At 36.0% G+C, this 14,185-nt stretch overlaps 1 protein-coding gene across 2 annotated transcripts in view; it reads right to left on the bottom strand.

Annotated features, from left to right (window-relative positions):
• Positions 1–14,185, bottom strand: part of LOC113982878 (pleckstrin homology domain interacting protein) — a 107,953-nt gene that overhangs the window by 55,830 nt on the left and 37,938 nt on the right. For both annotated transcript variants that reach the window (XM_027711503.2, XM_027711504.2), the window contains exons 13-15: positions 13,630–13,728; positions 11,536–11,689; positions 10,580–10,714 (exon numbers count right to left, since the gene is read on the bottom strand). In XM_027711503.2, coding sequence (XP_027567304.1) covers positions 10,580–10,714; positions 11,536–11,689; positions 13,630–13,728 — 388 coding nt within the window. The remainder of the gene's footprint in view (positions 1–10,579; positions 10,715–11,535; positions 11,690–13,629; positions 13,729–14,185) is intronic.

Raw genomic sequence — 14,185 nt, 5'->3', positions numbered from 1 at the left:
AGAAGACTTAATTTTTAAAACAGTTTAAAAAAATAAAAAAATCAGCAGGTCTTCTACACTGTTTCCAGAGCAGCAACAAGGGATCAAATCGTAGGAAGAGGACTGGAAATAATTAAATTAAGAGTAAAATGTTTACCAAAAATGTTTCTTCCTACCAGTCAACTTGGTCATCCATTCAGGAATGCTGCATTTGTCTTGAAAGATGAAATCTTTCAATGGAAGGTCTTACAGATCACCCACCCTATGGATGCCTGAAGTTTCATAAAGGCTATATATAAATTATTTACAGCTTTATTTTTTAAAGAAGATTTTTCTTAATATACATCCTGCATACTCAGTACTAGCTTCTATTTGAACTATTAGATCATTATGCTGGTTTTGCTCTTCAGTATCCTCAAGATGTGCTTTTATATACTATCTAAAAGGTGGAACCTCTCAAAAATTACAAAACTATTTCAAAGGACTACATGTAAACTGATTCAAAATAATGCATCCATAACCTTAGTTAAGCCATTCTATACTTCTCATAGGACTACAAAACCTGACCTAAAAATACATCTAAAAATCCCACATTATTCCACTGGAAGTGGAAGACTTCATGCAGGCCACAACATAAGAAATAACTGTTTATACATCTCTAGTCACACTGGAAATTACAAGAGATTGTCCATATGAGCAAGCCATGTACCTTTTGGACGTTAGCCCAAAAAATCACCTTGCGTGGCAGAAAATCCATGCACAGAGCATTTTGCTGAGCTGTCCTAGATGGAACCTCATCTTTCAAGTTCTTCTGACTGGGACTCCCATTTTTTTCCTATGTCTTTTAGCCTAAAACTAATCAGTAGTTGCTAACAAAGACCTAGTTAGGCCAGGCAGGTTAACTGTTTAAAGGAAAGGAAACAATGATGATGTAAGCAATATGATAATGCTGTTATGGCTTTAGAGTTTGCCACATTGCATTGAAAGGAGAAGCAGAATTAGAAAGTAAGAAACCACATCACACAGATCAGTGGAAGGTTAGACTTCAGAAGATGGGGCAGGAAGTCACATTAAGATACACAGACATAAGTTGGTATAGCATAGGAATTGCCTGTAATGAAGTGTCCACTTAAAGCTAAAAATAAAGGACAGTCAACAACCAGCTCTCTGAAGGAGCAGGAGCACACAGAAAAACCTGATTGCAACTTAAGTAGTCTCTGCTTGATTGACAATTTGCAGGAAGAAACCCTTTTGACCTGAATTAGTTAATGCCATAACACTGACAGTAAATTCTAAACAAAACAAGGATTAAACTGTACTAAAACATTCAAACAGTCATTAACAGGGAACGTGTGTGTCCAAATTCACAAAAACTAGACATCATTGCCATTATGAAATACATTCCTACTATGACCTCCATGGGGGTCTCCAATATTTCTGACTGATTTATATAAACACATAAAACATGTGAAGAGGGCAGAGAGATTGGGCAGGGAGACAACCAACACATCAGTGCATCCAGATAGTCTGATTCTTCAACCATACGGTAGACTCTCCATTAACTTCAAGTAGGGTCAAAATTACACTCTACAATTTCCATTGTAGAAATCCAGAAAATTCTCACAGGCTTCAACTTGACCTTTTTATGATCAAGTTCTGTACATGACAATTTCAGTCACTGCTTATGCTAACAGCGTTAAATATAAATACAACATAGCCAAAGCTCTCAAAGCTAAGAAAGTGTTTCTATTAAAAATTTTCAAAAGACACATTGTTAAAAAGTTGGGGAAAATGTATAAGCTTAAAAAAGGCTCATGCAATGCAACTACCATACATCCTACAAAAGAAATTAAGGACCCACTTGGAAAGAAATGCATGGAACCAGGAACAGCACCAGACAACTTTACATTAATTAGACAATCAGCCAGCTACAGACTTGGGGACAAAACACTCAGACATTGTCTTCTGCAATCTCATTCTTATTTCTTAATGTCTGTGTGGCTGTAACTTTCAACCTTAACATCAACACGTGCGTTGGTTTTAGTCTGTTTGGTTTTTAATATATAATATATATTTAATATAAAAAAATTATCTGCAATTACACAGATTAACTGGTATGTGGCTATGAAAAGGCATATATTCCCCATCGTAACTTCACACAGTAAATGTAAAACAAAATTAGCATGAATGTATCCACTTGCTCCAAGCTTTCTCACTGGATGCATGGCAGTACACATTTTCAGTTTCAAAAACAAGCTTAATGTTTTAAATACAATTATTGCCTGATTATGATTAAATTATAATTATTCCTGATTTTGTGCCAGCATTTCTAAGTATAACCTGTTTCACTAGGACACCATTTGAAATAAAAGCAGCACTTCAGAGATATACAATTATAACCATCACATAACCAGAAGAGGATGATCTTACAAGGTAGGTTAGTATCTGCTTGCTGATTCTATTGCTCCAATTGTTTTCAAAGGCGATCAAATGAAATAAAGGAATTTCCGAAATCACCTTCAAAACAACCTCATCAAATCCACTGCTTCTTCAGCCCAAGGCTTCTCAAAGAAAGAAACAACATGAAAAAGAAAACTAAGGACCAATAAGAGCCACTTTTTTTTTCTTTACTGTAGCACAGTCATAAGAGCTTGGGTCTAAACTTTAAGATGGGTCAGGAAATCAAGGGACCTAAAAATAAGTTTGTGAGTATTCACAAACAAGTTATATTCTCTTGATTGTATGAAAGCATTACATACTTCACTCCATAAAAAGTTAAAACATAGTCTAATGAAAGCTATTACAGCAGACTAATAAGTAAATAACGTTTTCATGAGCAGTCCTGCACCATTCCAAGATCCTTCCAACACACCTGTTCTTCTACCTAACTTTTGTAGTGGTAAGTATTAGAAACAGGGTCACGTTGTAATCCTTTAAGGAAGGAAAGCAGATGCTGGAAAGCACTTGCTCTTCTCAAGTGCAGACGCAGAGATCTCCCAGTGAAATAAAACCTTTGTTCTTCACAAACAGTACTTTAGTACCAGACATAAGCACTACAGCTTTTCAAAAATGTCTATCAAGTTTTATTTACATAACTGTCTCACTTCACGTACCTGACAATCACATATAGAGATTAAAAATTAAATTCAAAATTAACTGAATTTTAAAGTAACACTATATAATCCCTTCTCTAAAAATTAAATAGTGCCGAGAGAGGAATTATTTATGTTTGCTTGAAAACTACATAAACAAGCTGTGGCAACTTTTCCCCTTTGAGGTACTTTCTCTGTAATTTGTGGTAAAATAAATACATTAAGTCAGCCATGCTAAATAGCTGGTCTTAAATCTTGCTAAGAAATCCCGACCAGGTTTCTCAATCACAGCTCTGTATTTTCATATTTCTGATAACAAGAACTGTCCCATCAAATTTGAGACATTATTAGAGAAGCCAACCCAAGCTACTAGTCAACTTGGTAAGACAGGATAAGACATTCAATTTTTACAATTCTACAGTTGAAAGTAGAAGACATTCAAACTTTCGCAATTCCATAGCTAAAAAGTTTGCAGACTCATTAACATTTTTATCCTGCTGCAAGGCTACAAGCTTTTTTGGATTTGGTTTGGGGTTTTTTTTGTTGGATTGGGGTTTTTTTCCCCTCAAGGATTACTGACTTCTGCAGTACTTTCCTAACTACAACCATAAACATAAACAAAAAAACCCCCTCCAAGTCTGTTAATGCCACTGATGAGTGGTTTAAGCCTGTTGTACTCTATATTCAACAACAGTTTATTTTTAAGTACTTTAAAAAGTTTTTCAGGACCAAGAACTTCAGAGTTGCTGTTTCTTATTAATATACCTGTTAAGGAGAATGACTACATTTAGGTTTTGATGTGGCAATATAATGCCAAGTCATGTAACTTAATCTTGCTGAAAGGATCCATAACTACTTATATGAGATTCCAGTAAGATGTCCTTTCATACTTTCAGAAAAAAAGTTTTGTCCCCATTTATCTTTTAGTTGTCACAATATTTCTTTAGAAGAAAAAAGAACAACAAAAAAAACCACACCACCAAACTTTTTTTATGCAGTTAAATCCAAATTTTATCCTAAAATTCTAACTAATTTGCTTCTGGGCTGACAATTTAAAATGAGGTTGGACCAAATAATGTTACTAAGTTAATATGAAAATTGCAACTGCAGAACTTGAACTTATTAGAAAAGCAACACTTTTCAATTCAGCTGTTTACATAGTACCTGTTTTAAAGCATGTTTTTTAATATAGATGGAAGAAACTATGCTTATCACACTGGCCAAATCTTTGAATAAGCTATCAAACACTTTGTGAAATAAACACAAAAGTGCCTCAGTCCTTACTTCGTTTAAAAAATGTTCATATTTAAGGTCTAAGTTTCATAATCTATTGATAATTAATAAATATATTAGAAAGAATATACTCAAATAACAACAAGTCACAGGCTTTCTAGTTCTGGATACAATGCCTGTTTACATAAAATTTAACTAATGCATTTTATTACATGAAAGTGTGGGACCATTCATCATGAGCTTCCAACAGGAGAGTGTCTAGAATCAAAGCAAATAACTGGGATTCTAGTACAGAGATCTAGATGAAAATATGCCCCAGTTAAAAAAAAAAACAAAACCAAAACCAAATCTCTTCCCCTGGACACATGAAAACCTGTAAAAAGCCTCATTTTACCTTACAGGAACTACAGCTATCAATGACACCGTCCTTCTAGGCCTCAATGAAACAGCATGTCTTAGTTCCAGGATCAGAGTTTTTCAAAAATAGCCAAGAAATGCAACTTTGGCCTGTACCTTCTCCAATAGTGATGCAACAGGCAGGTCAGCCTTCCCCTCACACTTTGCAATTTTAAAGGTTTGGTTTGGTTTTTTTTTTTTTCTGACCATTTCCATAAGAGTGGGACAGAGGGCATAAGAAAAACAAACATCAATTCAAGCACTAAGAGTTACACAAACATCCACTATTCTTGAACTACCAATATGGTTTCCAGGGCAAGCAACATTTACACAGCAACACAGAGGATAACAGACAGTGGTGTTTCTGGGAGAGATTAAAGCTTTTCTTTCACAAATATAACTGAGTGATTTGTCATTTCAAAGGAAACTGAGGGTGGGAAAGGGGGAGAGCAGGTTCAGTAAGAATTTCTTTTTCTTCCTCCTCTTCCAAAAGAATCAGAAAGTTGCTTCAAATCACTAGCTAACATATTTAAAATTCTCATGCATTTCTGAAACATACTCCTGGTATTTCTACATGCTCTGATGAAATGCTTTGGCATTTAGAAAAAGACTCATCATCAAATTCACAACAGTTAGAAATATATAGTGTGACCTTTAAGTGTCAAAGGCTAAGGTGGCTTAGCTTTCCAGCAAGTCAGATAGTCACAGAGGTAGGAGGATTTTGAAGTATTCGGATCTGTGAATTTAATACAAGATCGTAAAAACATTCTTTTTGTATCAGTATTTCAAAGCATTCTTCAGAATATGATGAAAGGACTAAGGCCACCTTTGCTGGCTCCAGAACTACCACACAGAGTATGTTGCAAAGGACACCACAATACATGACCATGCTCAGAAAGATTGTCTTAAAGCTACAGTAATGTAATAAGAATCAGTCCAAATGAACACTTCACAATCGGGAACACATTAAGATTACAAATAAGTAAAAGGCTTTCAGGCACACAGGAAGCCCCTGAGGCACACGAATCATGTCAGACGTAAGAAGGCACACTGCTGGCTACAGCAAAGTCTGACTTCTCAAAGATGTAACTCACAATGAGAGTCAACCCAGTAAGACAGAAGAGCAACATCTAGCCACTAAAGGTCTTTTGTTGTTAGTTTTGTTTGAGATTTTTTGGAAATCTGTTGACCAGAAGAATAATTTTTTTCTTGAAAGGTTTCAATACTCCTGCTTGACTAATTTCTACATTACACAACGATTTCTTAAACATCGTAAGGCTAAGGTTTTATCAACTAAAACACAAGCTTTCTGATTCAGTAATTGCAATGCCTACCTACAGAATCTGCCAAGTCATATATCAGATTTAGGCAAAGCAATGACATTCAAAAATGCTGTAAAAATTTCAATATTTTACAGTGAGAAAGACTGCAAAAATGCCTGCTCTCCCCCAATCTTTCTTGCTACTGTAGTATAGTCTTCATACTTTCAACAGCATAATTTTAAGTAACAGGAGTCACCATATGTTCCTGCAACTGTTCATAAAGATATGCTGTAAACCAAGTTATTAAAAAAAAAACTTAAAGAAAAACAAACTAACAAAAAAAAAAAAAAAAAAAAAAGAAAACAAAACCAAACAACCCAAAGGAAAAGAACAGAACTACAGGGTTGTATAGAACCTAAAATCTTTTAGGAAACTTCTTTTAATATTCTTCTACAGGGTAGCTCACTCATGGGACAAGAACTATCAGCTTTATCACAGGAGAAACCTACACTCAAAGGCCCCAGACAGAACGCTTTTTGCAAGCAGTCTGAATCAGCAGAGCTCAGCCTCAAAAGATACTGCTTAAAGGAAACAACAGAAGTCCAAAAAATAACAATCAAGAGCAGTACTGTAACACCACAAACCTAATTAGGGTCAGACTCAAGGAACTCCAGTACTCAATGTCCAAATTGCAACACCAACCAAAATTAAATCACCAAACCAAACAAAAAGTTGTGCATCTGTCTAACATTACTAGATATCTTTTTGATGTGGAAGTCTTAAGTCCCAGTAGTTTTCTTTTTTCCCCTCATACATTCTCAGAATTGAGAAACTTCTGCCTAAGGCCTAAGGGAACTAAAAATGTTAAGGCTAAGCTGAAGCATATACCACCCAAGTGACAACCCTGGCATTCCTAAGAAACCAACAGTGTCAGATCTATTAAGAAGCAACTTAGTGAGAACACCTGAAAGAAAACAGACGCTATGACAAGAACTGAAGGGTGTGCAGCTTCTACTTACGACCTAACAGAACACTCATCCTACAAATTCAAGTCTGCCTGAAGCCAAAGATAATTTCTACCACTTTCTAATTTACCTAGAACATGATCTCTCCACAGCGGCACAAGTTCAGGGGAAAACTGGGAAGAAGTCCTGTCTAGACATCTATAGCCGAGATGTCCTCCTAGGTAAGTGGCAGATGTTGAACTGAGCACCTTACCACCAAGGAGAGAACAGAATCTAGGTCTTCCATTTTCCAGTTCTACAGCTAAGACAATCCCAAAAGGTGAGTGCCACCTGCTCCTGTGCCCTCCCTTCAGGAAAGCAGGGACCTCCCTCAGTTGTTGGAAAGGTGCCTAACCACACAAGGGAAACATGCCTGGTTGCAGCTTTAGTAAGGAGTTGTATTTCAAATATATCTCTATGCACATTATCAAGCAGTTGCTTTCACTAGACAGCCCACCATTCAGCATATTTTTTCCCCTGGATCATCCACTAAGACACCTATATCTCATACACTGTTCAGCAAAATGAGCGACAATTTAAACATTTACAAGGGTCTGTGCTGTTCTTCTGTAGCAATAACACTATTTTTGTGAAATATATAAGGTCTGGAACAGTTGGCTGCAGCAACCACTTAAGGTTTATTGCTCTGTCTTTTTGGAATGCTCAGTTGTACCTGGGAAATACAGCATGTTAAACTGCCTAATATTACAACACTAAAGCCACAACCTCATTGGTTCCTTGGAAAAATGAATGACAAATACACCAAGAACACATTCTTCATTAGCAGCTGTTTAATTCAGGACTGGCACAAATATTATATAGGCCAAAAAACAAATACCTGCATTCGCACATGCAATTTAAAACCATCTCAGGACTTATTTGTTGCATCTCAAAATTGCCTAAAAAGCTTAACCATCTCACACTCTTGATATTTCTATAGCAAATTTCACTCTCTGGCATAGCAAATATATTCCATGAGTTTAGGTGACTCAGGTCACTGAATTAAACCAGTTTTGAATGCTTACACAACTAGACCAAATGAAATAAAGACTACAGGTCAAAATGTGAACTAGATAAAATATATATACTTACTGAAAGTAAACATTCTTCAAATTAACCATGACTGTGACAATTGATTTAATAGCAAATCTTAAGTTTAAAAACCTGGGAGAGAACGTTCTGTAGCATAACCAGAGTCACCTAGTGGGACTGATTTGTAACCAGTAAGGCACAAATAAATAGAGGAATCAAAGTTCAAGTTAAATGCAAAACAAAAAGTATACTTGGTTACTATGGCTTTCTCTGCAATTTCACATTCATTGACTAGATAAAAGAATTAAGTTTCAAACTGATTGACACTGCTTGCATCCCTCAAATTTAATTTATTTTTTTTATGCTGACAATGAAGGCATTTGAAATAGGATAGAAAGCAACTTAAAAATATCCATCTCTGCTTTAGGGATTTGCCACAAGGCTTTCAATGTAAAAGCAATGCATCTAAGATAGGAATACCTGACTGGACTAACATTAAGCCAGCAGTCATTTATGAATCTGCTAATTCAGCCAACATTCCCAAGGTCTCAACTTTTTTTTTTAAGGAGCTGTTGCTATGATAAAGTCACCCAGCGGTAGTTCTGGTACCACAGACCAGGCAATGATAATGAGAGGTTCTTGAATGGTAAAGCAGATATCTCATGTCATTCAACTCTTAGGTTTGGTTGCTCCAGATGTTTCCTGTTTGATCCAAAAGAACCCAATCTGTAAAAATTCCCCATCCCCTTAACAGAAATACAAATACTGTTTATCAGAAGTATGAGATGACATATTGAGCAAGTCAGTGAAGGTAACAGTGCTTTTCAGAATAATTTAATAGTGGCTAATCTACTGATGTTCCCAGCTAGTATGTCATTTAAGAAATGGAGAAGACTGGCAGCTCTGTATGTATTTGTGCCTTCCTGTAGTAAACCAGAACACTTAACATTTGCAGCTCTGCAAGGTAACTGTGCAAAATCCTCTCCCTAACCCTGTCATCTAAGAAAACCTCTCATTTTCATCCACGTCCTTTGAAGCATCGAACACAGAAGACTGGCTGGAGAAATATTCAGACCATAGAGAGATGCCTCTCTTACATGCCTGGCTCATACAACTTAATCAACGAGTTGGAAACAAACTGATTGCCAGATTTAAAATTCCCCTTATCTCACACAGCAGGCAGACTTTCTCATATTAATTTCTAGCATGAAGTACAGTTTACTAGCTGGCGAGATCTTCTGATTGTCTACAAATTTCTCTGACTCTGAAGATCTTAAAACATATGTGACTTCTATGCTTTTTAGGTGTTTGTGTTGCACTGCACTCTCAAAATAAGTATTTCAGTCTTTCAGGGGTTGCCTGACATCACAGGCACCCGTAATTTAGATCCTGATAGCTCTTAAATGGCCTTGTCTTATAAAGAACAGATGAGCTCAGCCTCTTCTAACCTTAAACTTCACGAAAATCACCATAGATCCATTTTAAGTAGTACTGGAAAGGCAAGCTAACAATTCAGTGAGAACATAGACCTCAACCGGTAACAGGGATCAGCACCGAGTAATGAAGATCTGTGCTCATAGCTCCAAGATGATTGTCTTGGATCCTTCATAAGTTCAGTTACAGAAATCAATGCAGAGGGAACACTACTGAACCTAGGTCAGTGCTGAAGCAGTTTCAGTTGCTCTCTCTCTGATTCAGCTTGGTTGAATTTCCTCAGACTTTATGAACTGTACTGTAGTGCACATGTCAAAATTTTTCTTCAGGTTCAGAGTGACCTTCCTGGCTTGACTGCATTCTAAACACCCCTTTTTTGAGAGTATGTCTATGGTAGGTCTCATATTCAGATCATCTTCTTTATGCTGGTCTGCAAGACTGCCATTTCGCTATGGCTGAAGCCCATTTGTCTACTCTCAGCATTCCAAATGATTCAGCATATTCTACAAAGACTTCCGTAATTTTCTCCAGGAGATAAAGTCTTAATTGCATAACACATCATTACCTCTTTGAGGAAAAAGATATGTACAATGGAACAGATGAAAATACCTATTGCATCCACCTTGCAGAAGAATTAGTTTAGTGCAGAACAGACCAAATCTGAAACCTGCATGTGGAGGAGCTCTACACAGAAAGGCTGAAAGTACTCAGTCCAGTGGGTCAAGGCAGCACGCAACATTGTATGAGATCAGGTAACTCCTGAAGAGCTTCAGCCAGATTAAGAATTAGTAATGCAAAAATAAACCAAGTTCCACCTTGGCTCCCCAGGCAGGAAACAGAGCACTAAAGGAGGGTCTCTGTGACCCTGTCTCTTAGGCATGATCTCTGACAATGTAGCTAACACTCCAATTTTATGTGGATCAAGCATATAGAAAGACAACACTACAAAATACAGCCAAAGGAACAACTTCTTACATTACAGATTTACTCTTTGCCCCACTAAACTGAACAGCAATTTCTCTTGACTTCACCAGATGCAGGACCTTGCCCTATACACATGCTTCAAGATGGTCTATATAAGAACGTACTAAAAACAAAAACTTCAAAAGGGTTGCTTTGGCATATCTGCATAAAACACAATAATTACCATGTTGAAGTAAGATCGGATTTTGACCCCTCTTGCCAAATCCCAAACTATGACATTTCCATCATGTCCAGCAGAGAAGAGAACTCTTGGATCAAACGGATGAGGTTCAAGCACAAACACTTCATCTTCATGCCCCTGAAAATAAAGACACACCAAGAAGAACAAGAGTATTGTCTCAAATACTTACCTAAGAATTCGATATGGTAACACTAGCAACTGCCACATCAAACTATGAAAATGTCCAAAGAACTATTTTGATGACACTTTAGCATTTGGTAATTTGGGGTCTTAACATTCCACAGATTTCCATTTTTTTAGGCAGAGTATTAGTTAGGAATTTAATTTAAACCAATAAAGAATCAAATATACAAACAAAAATTAGAGAACAACATTTCCAAAATTAATACTTTATTTTAAAGCTTTGCACTAAGTATTTTCATCTCTAAGCAGAGCATCTAGTTACCTAGAGTTACCCATTTTCTCAGTTACAAAAAAAAAAAAAATCATATTAGTAAAATTGTTGATTTATTTTAGCTAGAAGACTAATTTTTTGTGGAATGATGTGACTCATGGAATGACTAGGTTGCACAAGCGTCTGCTTAAACAGGGCAAATTTATCCATTAACAGTATTTCAAAACCTTTATCACATTAAATAAAGGAAAAAAAAAATCCAACAACTGTTTCCTTCTCTCCTTCAAGATAGCACTTCAGTAAAAAAAACCAAAACCAAAGAGTCCAAAGTCAGTTTCAGATATCTTGAACAGCAGTGGTTATTTGCAACTTTAAAGCTTTATTTTCTAATAAGCAGCTCACAGACATCTCTATTGCACTTCAGTTATCTGGAAACATTTGTCAAGGCAGTTTTCAGATAGGAAAAAACATATAAGGAAGAATGTTGATGATGTACACATAAATTTTGCATTCAGGATTGATAAATCAAGACGGTACACTTTACCATGAGAATGTGGATGAGTTGGCCAGTAAAAGAATTCCAAACTTTCAGAGTCATGTTATTTACTGCAGTTATAACAGAGTTGTCATGGCGGTCCCATGCCACCATGGTCACTTTCAGCTTTGTGATCTTATCTTCGACTCCTTGCAAACTTTGTCTAAAACCAAAGAGCAAAAAAATTCAAAGCAATCCCAGTATGCCAAAATAGTTTAATGCTACTAACAAGTAAAAGTATTTCTGTATTTTGCTGTATTATTAAGAACAGATGCATTACTTCTTTAAGAAACTGGAGAAATGAAAGATATTTTCCATTATGTAGCACATACAATTACAAAGAATTGTAGATACTTAAACAATTATAGGGTCTTCTTAGTATCTTACATAATGTGTTGATCTGTTTTTTTCCAGAAAATGCCCTCTGATACATGACCTAACTCAATTAAATTTGATAGCTACAGTATTTGTTGTGACATCTAAAGAATGAAAATCCAAACTAATCAACTTATGAACATTAATTTGTCCTGGAGAATATTTGTAGTAAGTAGTTTGAAATATGGAGAAAAGTATTCTATACCTTTAAATTAGTTAAATTCTCAGACTACATTTAGTAGTACACCACTACCCCTGTATCACTTTACTATTGGTAATAATGGCGCTTAATCTTGCATGAAATCTAAACAATAGTCATCTGTAATATAATCTACCAGAATACTCCAAAATTACATTTTTGTCAGTGTGGTTTAAAGGCTAATCACCCTTGAATTCTCAAGTACATTTATTTCTGGGAAATTATCAGCCAAATGCAACAAGAGCATGTTAACACCAAGTAGGATAGACAAATACAGAATCTTCCATATAGAAAGCACTACAACACATTACAAAATAGTATATATTGTACAACTCAATAATAGAAAATGCAGTTATGGCCAGATTCCTTTCTAGATTTGATGCAGAACCCAGGAGGCTTTATAAGCTGACTTCACTCTTCCCCTTTCAGTGCAGCAACTTCATTTTCTTTGATAAAACTGTGCTTGTGTAGAAAAGATCAAATTTGGAATTGCACTTATCCCTCTAGTCACAAGAACAAAACAGAATTCTGCTAAAGGTGCTTTACAGAAATGAGCAGTTCAGGTTTTCGGACAAGTTCAGCATTTATGACCACAATGAAGAAGAATCTGTACTTATTTTCCCCAGAATCAGTTAAAATTAAGAATTTTTACTGAGAGTAACTCGGTCTATTATCAAAGTACCAGCATTTTATATACTCCTGTCCAACAGTTTGATAGTCATGTTTTGTTGCATCTGTCCATAACTAACAAGATACTGTTCCATTTAAACATCTAACTAAATTACAGCTTATTTAGCCTTCTCTTCCATCCCTCTCTTGGTCTTTCATACATATTTCCACAGGATTACTCCTGAAAATATTTTAATTTTTTTTCTACTAAACAGTAGTTCTTCAAACCACTCCATATGAACAGTAAGGGGAAGAAGGTTTATCCCTTAAATCCATTGTACATCTTTTTAATATGTCAATTGGAAAACATCTTCATGCCAAAATAAAAAGGTACAAGTCACAATTCCTACTAAGTAATTCTCCATCTTCAAGCCTCTTCTGTTGCTTGTTCTAGTGTACAGAAGCTTCTCATACCTCTTGTAAATTCTCAGATTTGTTTTAACAAATGAGAACCCAATAAAGAGCAAGTGATTTATTTGCTCTGGCATGTTCTATGAAAAGAACCCTGTTCTGCTCAGTCTCAAGAACAGATCTGACCTGGTTTTCTTGCTCAAGAAATAAATGTCTAAGCCATATAAATAAGACCTTTAATGGGTTTTGAATAATTTTTATTCTTTAATCTAATCAAAATACTAGTGGAGCTTGTATTAGGACAAGCTAGCTTCCACAGCTAAATATGTAGTCAAATATTTATTTTCATTGGATTTCAAGAGCTATACACATTTAACCAATAATAATTTATGCCCCACTTCTTCTTTTCTCTTGCAGTCCTTTTTATTTTATTTTTTTTAATAAGTCAATAAATTATATCAATGGCCCTCCAGAATCTATCTGATAGCAGAACATTTTACATCACTTACCCCACTGGGCGAGTAGCCATATCTAACAAAATGCTTTTCCATTCCTTTCGCTTAAATTGCCAGATTCGTGCTGTTCCATCACGGCTTCCACTCACAAATCTAACAAAAGGGGAAAAAAGTTACTCAAGAGATGAAAGGCAGATCTGTACAGAAAAGACACTTGAAAATTAAGTTCCAGAATTTAGAACTCAAAAAAGGAAGCTATGAGTAAAAAGTTCAAAGAGTGTCAGAATACTGTACAAATGGTTTGAGGTGAAAACCCCTTCCCATACCAGCAAAAAAATCAAAGGCCTGCAAAAAGTCAAACCTGCTTCCCTATCCCGAACCCCTTCCAAACTAACTGTTCTTTGACCTTTGGTGCGCTTTGCTGAGTTATGACATGGCTCTGGCACAGGGACACCATAACCCAATGAGCATCCTAAGACTGATGCTACTACATTAGGTAAAGCTAAGGAAGAAACTGAAGGGGTAAAAACAGCTGAAGGGCCAGGAGAGTCCTGCCAGCAAAAGTACAGAGATGATTTAAAACAAAACCTACTCCTATAATGTATTTACA

Source organism: Pipra filicauda, unplaced genomic scaffold, assembly GCF_003945595.2.
Source record: "Pipra filicauda isolate LSUMZ 115617 unplaced genomic scaffold, ASM394559v2 scaffold157_size4220110_pilon, whole genome shotgun sequence".
Lineage (NCBI taxonomy): Eukaryota > Metazoa > Chordata > Aves > Passeriformes > Pipridae > Pipra > Pipra filicauda.
The sequence above is the reverse complement of the archived record's forward strand: the minus strand, read 5'-3'. Positions and strand labels throughout refer to the sequence as shown.